A 10,280-nucleotide genomic window follows, 5' to 3' on the forward strand; every position below is an offset into this window, starting at 1 on the left:
TGCAAACCTCAAAGTCAGTGAAAATACAAACTATTAGTTAATCAAAGTAATATCTAGTTAGTAGGTACAGCCAGAATTAAGTACCCCCAGGAGAACCTTTGCAAATTTGTAATCTTTACTACTACATCCTTCTTCCATGTGTTTCTCCCATAAGTGCCTTTAAAACACTAGAAGAGGGAAACCAAGAGGGTTTGGAAATCCAGAAACATGGGATAGAGAAGAAACCTATATTTTTCTACTGCAAGGGAGTTGATATCTTAAAGCAAAGTCCATTATGTAGAAATTATCAGGGGGTACCAGCAATGCTGAGCTTGGGTGTGTAGAAGAGAAGTTATTCCATATATTCAGGGAAGCAGGGTCATAGGGCTGGAAGGCAACAAGGGACTTTAGAGATCCACAATTCTAGGTGAGGAAACTAGTAGCTCTAGGTTATACAATTCATAAGAGTCAAAGGTAGGGTTTGAACCCAGGTACTATGCCCTGATTCCAAATTCAAGGCTTTCATGGCTCTGAGAAGGTTTTGGTTGGTGGGGTCACAGTGATCAAGTTTAGTATCCATTTTACATCAAGATCAGGGTGAGATTTTCAACCAAGGAGAATGGCTTTTCTTACATGTTTCCTAAGCTAGAAAGCTAGTGTGGGATACTCATTGTTAAGGGGAATCTGACTTGGAGGTGATTCTGAAAGAGGACCTAGTTTCAAAAATGTTAAAAGCACGGATAACATTGTTAACATGTCTACAACATCGTTTTGGATGAAGCTCTTTTGGCGCCATAAATTCTACTCTATTTGTTAAATAAATTGTTAAATTGTTAAAATACACAAGCAAAAAAAATCCCCTATGTCATGACTTCATAGACATCATAGGCATAAAAATCCCTATTTATCATCCATGCATCCATTCATACATGCATGTGTGCATGCATCTTTCATCTTCTCCCTTTAGAACAGAAGTTCTATAACTTTTTTCTTACCTAGCAACTTAAAAAACATTTTTACAAGAATTTCTAATATGTTGTTAGACATACTGCATGTCACAAATGAGAAGAGCAAGTTTAAAGTTTGCTTCAGGTAATTGGTAGCTATTGAATTTCAATTTTGCAGCAGAAAAGAAAAAAAAAAGATGGTCATCGAAATAAACTTATCTGGGAAAGGGACTTAGAAATGAAGTTTGTGCTCCTGCATCCAATGGCTTGTTTAGATCCCATTTCACTTTGTGAACATGCTTGGAAGCAGCCATGTCAAGGCCAGTGCTGCTTCAAATATTTGTCTCAGTAGGTCTTCAAAACAAACAAACAAACAAACAAACAAACAAACAAACCCGAGGTGGCTAGGGAGCAAGTACATTTATTGCCTGGCATTTGAAGCAGCTTATTTATGTGCTAGTGGTTTTTACATGGAAAAAAAAGAGGAAAGCTGCAGTTCAATTCAATTCAATAAGAATTTGTTAAATGTCTAATGTGAACAATGATGGAGATATAATACTAGACCCTGGGGATCAATCAATCAGTGACTCAGTAAACATGTATTAAGCACCTACTACATACCAGGCACTGTGCTAAGCATTGTGATATAAAAACGAAGCAAAAAACCAAGGGACCCTCAAGGGACAGAGAGACCAAAAGTATTCCCTACCTTTAAGAAGTGAAATGTAATATACAATGGAAGGCAAGTGGATTTTCATTCAGGAGATGATGGTTCACACCAAGCTTTGCTATTTACTATGACCTTGAGAAAGCCACTGAGTTTTAGGGTCTTTCACTTAGGGGGTTGGGTTCCATGACCCTTAAGGTCAAAGACAGACAATAACACTCTTCTGTACATGTCAAGAGCAAAGATGCAGGAGTCTCAGCAGAAATGATAGAATCTCAGAGTTGAAGGAGTAAATTCTTAAAGTCATTTAATCCAGCCTCTACCTGAAGTAGACCTCCCTTCTATAACATTTCACAACAAGAGGTCATTTAGCCCCTGCTTAAAGACCTCTAGTGGTGGTGAACTCACTATCTCATTGTCATTGATTACTCTATTCCATTAAAACACATCTCCATCCCTTTGGGGGTACACTTATCTATTTATTAATTTAATGGCTTTGTGGAGCAAATTTGGAAGGTAAAAATATATCCTTAAAAACATTCGGTTTCCTTCATTCTCCTGTTGGATAGAGCTGTGGGCCTGGAATGAGGAAGACCTTAATTTAAAAATGGCCTCAAACATTTACTGGCTGTGTGATTCTGGGCAAATCACTTAACCTTTGCCTCCTTATTCTTCTTAACTGCAAAAGTTGTAAGGATCAAATGACATATGTATAAAGTTCTTAGCATAGTGTCTAGTATAGTGCATTATTACATTAGTTCTCTTCTTCCTTTTTGACAGAATGATAAACTGTGGCACTGAATAGCTAAAAGCAGCATGGCTTTGTATACACCTTAACAATATAGCAGATTAAGATTTAAAAGAGATCTTTTAATTCTGAGCTCATTCCTTTGTTCAGAATATTTAGCTGGATTAACCACTAACATCTTTAAATCCTCTCCATTAACTACTTATCTTGAATATCTTCTAGAAAAAAATCAGCACTGTAACAGGTATTTCCATTGTCCTGCACATAAAGCTTTTACAAAGTTAACACAAGGTCCCTTGGCATATAAACTGTTTTCTCAAATCAACAGAGGAAAAAAAAATACAGTCCTCTAGAGCTAACATTGGTTTCAGGACAGACGTGTGGTGCTTCACCATCACTCTTCTCCTGACATTTTAATCACAGTGTTCTAGGCTAGGAAGATGCCTGCCTCTTAAAGAAGACAGTTTTAGATAACTAGAAAATCTGACCCTCAACAATTCAAAGAGAAGAGGAAATTGAGACTCATAAAGCAGTTTGTACTGACTCAACTTTAACTTAAATTCTACAAGGACCTATGATTTCATCAGTCAGCCTTAAAATGTACCTCCATTGGATTTAGAGCTGAAAGGGACTTTAGAGATTAACTGTTTCATTTTATAGATGAGGAAAAAGAGAAAGTAACTTGTCCAAGATCATAAGGTGAGGAAGTAACAGAGTGAGGATTCACATCCAGATTTTTTGACTCCATGTTCAAAAGTCTTTCATGAATTCCCGAGTTAAAAAAAAAATCACTTGCTTGCTAGCTGAAGTAAACCACTCTGAGCTTATTTGAACTGGTCTTTTATTGACAATTCATCATTCGAATTGTACTCAAGATTAACCAGTGGGTAAAGCCTTTAGTACTTCAGAGTCATCTCCAATTCATGAACAGGAATTAGAGAATAACTTTATTAAAATCCCCTCTAATTTAACATTCTCTCTCTCTCTCTCTCTCTCTCTCTCTCTCTCTCTCTCTCTCTCTCTGTCTGTCTGTCTCTCTGTGTCTCTCTCCCTCCTTCTCCCTTCCTCTCTCCTCCCTTTCTCTGTCTCTCCCTCTCTCGTCCTCTCTCCCCTTCTCTCTCTCTCTGTGTTTCTCTTTCTCTCTCACACACATGTACATGCACTTCCCTCCCACAGATAAATATGCAAAATGTAAAGAAGAAAACAACAGTTCAAATTTCTATAGAGCTTCTAGGTTGACAATATACTTCTTTCAAATAACCTTGAATAATAGGTACTCAAAGTATTCTGTCCCTTATGTCCCCAACATCATTTTATAGGTAAGGAAAAGAGAAGTTAAATGACTTGTCATTGTCATAAAGCAGGTTACTATGAAAGGTAAAACATGCTTTTACTGGAGAGTTTGAAATCACCCTTCATAGATTCCTTTATCCTTAAAAAATCCATTGAGAGTAGTACAGAAAGAAATTGAAATGGGAGTCTAAATGCCTGAGTTCTAGTCATTGTTCTTTTAGCACCTGCATGGCCTTTTCTGGACCTCAACTTCCTTTGCTTTAAAATGAGAGGGGTGAACTAGATGCCTTTTAAAGTTCCTTTTATCTATAATAATCTGTAATTCTATTGCTTGACTGACAAAGAATGGAAAACTCCTCCATTTAAGCAAGTTTTTTAATTACTTAAATATTAAAAATTAAGAGGCAGTCTTAGAGTACCAGGGTTCAAGTCTCTCATGGTCACAGTTCTCTGACCCATCCACCTATACCTTGTCACTTTTTCCCCTCTTCAAAGATAATACATTCAAAGTTGGGGGAAGAAGGGCATTGTGTACATCAAAGAGTCACAGTTTTCTCCCCTGGTGATATCTCCATTCTCAGGAGACAAACTCTCAGTAGAACCTGGATACATCATAAGGAACAGAATGGACAACGAATACAGATTCTTTCTCTAATTTGGTGACAAAATATTGTTAATATGCAAATGTAGAATGCTGAAGTGTATTAGATAACTAAACACATCTAGTGTTTGGAATACAGAAAGTCTTTGCATTCTCTAAAGAAGTCTCTGGATTTAAGTAAAAAAAAGTAAACCCAAGAGGGGAATGTGTTTCACTTAAAGAAATGCAAATATATGGATATAATATGCAATCTATCTTAATATATTAATACATAAAATTCAGATTGACACAAAAGGAAAATTGGGGTGGAGGTGTTCAATTTTTATTTTACAAGAATAAGAAAAAATATTTAAACTTCAGAATGGTATGATGGAAAGAATGCTGCTTTAGTGCAAGTCCCAGCTCTGGCAATGAATAGATGGAAGCCTGCTCAAATCATGTGACTTTTGGGGCCTTGGTTTCTTCGTTCAAAGCATTGAAGATAATAATACTTTTTCTCTATAATTTTTAAAACTGTTATGATGAAAATATTTTATGAACCTTAAGGCAAAAATAGATAGATAGATAGATAGATAGATAGATAGATAGGGAGGTAGATAGATAGATATAGATATCTCCCTCTATGGCAACTAAGTGGTACAGTGTATAGAGTGCTGGGCCTGGAATTATAAATACATGAGTTCAAATCTAACCTATGCAACCCAGGACAAGTCACTTAACACTATTTTTCCTCAGTTTCCTCATTGAAAGAATAAACTGTAGAAAGAAATGACAAATAACTCCATTATCTCTGCCAGGAAAACTCAAGTGGGGTTATAATGAGTCAGATACAACTAGAAAACATATTTGTGTGTGTGTGTATAAAATTTTCTTTTTTTCTTTCTTCCTTTCTTTCTTCCTTTCTTCCTCCCTCCCTCCCTCCCTCCCTCCCCCCCCCCCCCTCTCTCTCTCTCTCTCTCTCTCTCTCTTTCTTTCTTTCTGTTTCTTTCCTCCTTCCTTCCTATCAATTAGTTGTTGTGGAAAGAATACTAGATTTGGAGTCAGAGGACCTGGGTTTAATTCCAGTTGTATACTCATTATCTGTATGACCTTGGGCAAATCATTTCCCTTCTTTAGAACTTGATTTCCTATTCTGTCCAAGGGATCTGGGTTGGTGGTGGAAAGATTCAATCAGATGACATCTAAGCTTCTTTCTAGAGACATTTAGGTGATACAGTGACTAGAGTACTGGTCCTGCAATTAGGGAAGATCTTAGCTCAAATCCAGCCTCAGATATTTACTAGTTATGTGGCACTGGATGAGTCACTGCCTCAATTTCCTTAAATGTAAACTGTGGATCATAAAAGCACCTACCTCTCAGGACTGTTCTGTTATCTCAAATAAGAGAATATTTGTAAAGTACTTAGCACAATGAGTACCTGGCACGTACTATGTGCTTAAAAAATACCTAGTCTCTCCTTTGTTCCCTCCTGCTTTAAATTCTTTGATCACATTCCACCAAATAGTCAATTTCCCTATGATATTTAAAATGAAATTTGCTTGGCAAATATTCATTTTCCATACAACTGCTCAGGAGCACACATAGAGCATAAAGGAAGAGACATAAGCCCCAGATTAAAAAAAAAGCTATATATGGTTCTGGAGTATAAATGCTTCCAGAAAGGCTCAAGTGAATCACAGGAATCCTGGTATTTATAAAGTAGGGTAGTAGAAAGCAAATGAAATAAATTGTTTTGTCCTTCTCCCCTTCCTAGCCCCTTCTTCAATTAATTAACCTTTTTTCCTTTGAGAAAGCTGCCAAAGAACCATCCCCAAAGTCCCCAGTGAAATGTAATTTAATCTTCTGGATGAACAATTTACACAAGTGTTCGAGCACATACATACAGAGGCATTCCTTCAGACAGACACACAGTGAGCATGTAAGCAGACTTGTCTCAGTGTTTCCCTGTCTCTCATATTTTTGTCCAACTCTCTCTCTCTTTCTTTATCTTTGTCCTCTCTCTGTCTCTATGCCTATCTCTTGTCTCCAGCCTCCTTCTCTGTTTATATCTCAATGCTTTTAATCTCTTTCTTTGTCTCTGTCTTTCTCTGTCCCCTCTGTCTCTTTCTATTTGTCCTCTTCATCTATCTCTTTCTCTGTCTCACACTCATACACATACACAGGAATCCCTTCTTCTAAAAGATTTCTGTTTCTCAGAAGTCCTGTCTTCACCATGCTATCCAGAGATATGCTCCATAGGACCTGTCTGGACAGTGTTTGCATACCAGCCATGTTCCTTTCAAACAATTCCTAAAACCATAACCTGTTGAGCCATCTCTGCCTCAGAAATGTATGTAGACACTGCTTTGCTATTAGAAAGTATCTTTTCCCCCACAAAGATGCTGCTAGCTCCACAAAAGCCTAGAAAAAAGGATCAAGAAACTTTAAAGGAAAGAGAAATCTAGCATCTAAATAGTAGAGCTGATCAGATATCCTTTAGTCCAAACCACTCATTTTACAGATATGGAAACTGAGGCCAAGCAAGGTACAGTGATCTGTCAACATCAAACTAATAGTAGTAGACCCAAAATTTGGAGGCAGGTCTCACTCCCTATATAATTGTGTTTTGTTTATAAATACATAAAGGAATTTCAGATTAATTAGTTATTATTTATATTTATAAATTATTTTAACTTATAGAAGTCATATAGGGTTTTATAGATGTATATAAAACATTTTTCAAAATGCTTTACAATATTTTTCTCTTGATTTTCACACCAGCCCTTTGAGATGCTTGTTTTATAAATTAAAAAACTTGTTTTATAAATAAGAAAAGCCTCCAAGAGGCTTCTGAAAGAGTACATTAAATCTCCAACTTCAGGGAGCAGTTATGAATAACAATAGCATTTATTAGCCTTAACTGTTTTAAAGGAAGAATCTTAGATACAAGGGATGGATTACAATGGATAACCTCTCTCCATATCTTCCAGAACTTGGATTCAAATATAAGGTACTCATTTTAAAAATGCTGCTACAGAAGTGAAGGGAAAGCAAAACTTATTCCCTGCCTTTTTCCCCTGTCAGATAGAAAAAGTGAAGAACAGAATGGAAAAATATTTTACTTAAAACAACAGTAGCAGACTTGTTGAACTCCTGTAAACTGAGGTAGCTACACTTGTCAACTTCTGGGGTCACCACTAGGCCTTGAATATAAGCATATGGTTGATCATATGATTTTGAGCTAAAAGGGGCCAGCTTTTTCATTTTACATATGAAGAAGCTAAGTGAGGTAGAGGTGGAGAAGGGGAGTGACTTGATTATTGGCCAATATACAACAGTAAGAAGAAACTAACTCAGGTTATTTTATTTCAAATCCACTGCTTTTGCCCCACTGCTATGTCCCAGAACAGTGAAGCACAAAAGACAAAAATTATTAAAAGGAAAAAGAGAAATTTGAGAGAAGGGAAAGGGATGGACAAAAGAAGGAAAAACAGATGAGCTGGAAAAGGGGAGGACCTGGAGAGAGAGAGAGAGAAGATAAGGGGAGAGAAAGAAGAAAGGAAAAAGAAAGAAGGGAGAAAAAGGAAAAGAGGAAAATAACCAAAATTGAGAGGAATACTATTCATGTGTTGGAATAACAATCTTTCCAACCCTTCCACCAGTTAGTTCACTTTGCCCGTTGTCCATACACACTCACTGCAAATCCTTACCCATAATGGTACAATAGCACTTTCCTTCTCAAACTCTACTTTCAAAGGTTAGGCTCACCTATCGAAGGCAACAGCAGTCATGGAATAGATGCTGGCGAAGACAGCAGCAATCGGGAAGAAGTTGTGAAACTTGCAGTAAAATAGTCCATAATACCACTCATTGTGGATGGCATAGGTGAAGTTCACTACTGTGTTGAAGGCGGCCATAGAAGCTTCTGCGAAGGCCAAGTTCACCAGGAAGTAGTTGGTCACTGTCCTCATCCTCTTGTGGGCTAAGATGATCCACATCACCACCACATTACCCACGACAGAGGTCACCACAATAATAGAGTAGGCAGCTGCCCAAAGAACGATCTGCCAAGCCGGTTGCACGAACTGGTTGGCTTCTGAGTTGTTGGAGGAGACATTTAGGGAGAGGGCAAGGTCTGAGTTACTCTGCAGAATATTATCCATTGTGCTTCTTCTAGAGTTAAACCCTCTAGATCTTGCCTCCGCTGGTTCCTCTAGGGAGCGGAGTGCTATGCAGAATAATGGAAGTGCAAAGCTCTAAGCAACAGGAGGTTCCGTGTCTCCGGTCAGAATCCTTTTTTCTAGAGCAGAGCGGACTTCGGGAAGCAAAGGGATTGCAGAAAGCAAAAACTTGATCAGGCAGCTTCGTTCTACTCTTCTTCAAGCTTCAGCAAGCTCTGGGGAATTTGTCTTTCCTCTCTAGGTTTTAAAAGAAAAAATTGACAAAAGAAATTACTCAATCGAATCACAGATCTTGGAGACACCTCTGAGCTCAGCAATTCCGCAGCAGCTTTCTTTGGAGGGGAAAAGGGATGCTGCGGGACCCCAAGAGGTACCCGGCATGGTGCCACCTCCAAAAGTTCTAAGCCAAGGGCTACGCGATCTGAAGTCGGCTGGGGCAAAAGCAGTGTCCCAGCTGGAAAAAGGCCACTTGATTTTGTCCTGTCGCACAACGACAGCTGTTACCACTGCCGCCTGCAATCCCTCAGGCGACGGCGTGGATGCCCCCTTGTTCCTTCTCAGCTCTGGAGGTGCCAGAGCCTCTGCTGGGCGTCTCAGGGCCTTTTATAAGCACGCTGCAGAGACGTCACTGGGAAAGGGGGAAGTGCCTGGCCTGCGGACCCACTCAGTGGCAACAAGCAGTGCACCAGCTGTTGACAGATGTATGTCCCTCTGCTATTCATTCCTTTCCTTGATGGAGAAAGATGCGTGTATGTGTGTGTGTGTGTGTGTGTGTGTGTGTGTGTGTGTGTGTGTGTGTGTGTGTGTGTGAGAGAGAGAGAGAGAGAGAGAGAGAGAGAGAGAGAGAGAGAGAGAGAGAGAGAGAGAGAGAGATGTGGGGGTGGGGGGTGGGGTGGTTAAGAGGGGCCAGAGTCTTAGGACTTTGGAGCAATTGCGCTGGAGCTGGCAGGTAACTTCAGATGTAGACGCATCAGAGCCTCCAATAGGGTTCGTATATGCGTGTGTGGAGTGGTGGGGGTGGGGTGGGTGTGCATTACATGGGGTTCGTATCTCCCTGCAGGCAGGGGCGGAGTGTATATTGCCAGGAAGATGTTAGAAGGGACTTCCAAGGAGGACCTGGACCTCTTCGAGGCTGAGGGGACTCGCGAACCCGCTGTGTGGAAAGGATGTGGGACAGAGATGTAACAACTCCACCCTCTGATGCTGCTTTTACTGCCCGACTCGCTCCAACCTCTGCAGGGAAGCAGTTATCAAGGAGAGAGCAGTATACTATTTCAATTTGGAACTTCATTGTTTTGTCCAGAGAGTAGGAGGAACAACTTTCTTCTGGGGAATTAGTGGTAGTAAGAGTTAAAACCTTCTTCCCAGCTTGCCTACTTTGCATTTTCTCCCCAAGGACAAAAGCACATAAACACATTATTAGATTTACGAGTCCTTACAGACTTCTATCCCACCCAGCCAAGCTCCTTAATCCTGGTCTCCCGCAGGAATGGTGGTGGATCTGATTCCATTACCTGGTACCTGAGTGACCTGACAGTCGCTTCCTGCCGTGCGCAGAGGGTAAGACGGGCTTGTCCCAGCTGAAAGTCTGAGGACTGAGGCACCGGAGCCCAAGCGGAGAGCGCCGCCTCCCTTTGCAGGGAAAGGTTGAGACTAGAACCATCTATCTAGTCCCCACAGCCCATCCACCACTTCCTCCCCTAGGAGCAATGACCGGTACTCGGCGAGGGGTAGCCAGAGAGGGGTGTAGATAGAAGTAGGGGAGGTTTTTTTTTTTTCCTTCATGTCCCCACCATCTCTGAGTTCTTCCTGGGGCTGTAGGCTAGATTCACTACGCTGGCTTGAAATTCAAAATTTGCTCTTATCTCTACAAATAATCGGCTT

The 10,280-nt window shown here is 40.0% G+C and overlaps 1 protein-coding gene across 1 annotated transcript in view; it reads right to left on the reverse strand.

Moving 5' to 3' along the window:
• The window catches only part of TACR1 (tachykinin receptor 1), a 192,924-nt gene extending 183,862 nt beyond the window's left edge, over positions 1–9,062 (reverse strand). The window contains exon 1 of the mRNA XM_001372606.4: positions 7,984–9,062. Coding sequence (XP_001372643.1) covers positions 7,984–8,378 — 395 coding nt within the window. The 5' untranslated portion in view covers positions 8,379–9,062. The remainder of the gene's footprint in view (positions 1–7,983) is intronic.
• Between the last annotated feature and the right edge of the window lie 1,218 nt (positions 9,063–10,280).

This window comes from Monodelphis domestica, chromosome 1, assembly GCF_027887165.1.
Source record: "Monodelphis domestica isolate mMonDom1 chromosome 1, mMonDom1.pri, whole genome shotgun sequence".
Classification (NCBI taxonomy): Eukaryota; Metazoa; Chordata; class Mammalia; order Didelphimorphia; family Didelphidae; genus Monodelphis; species Monodelphis domestica.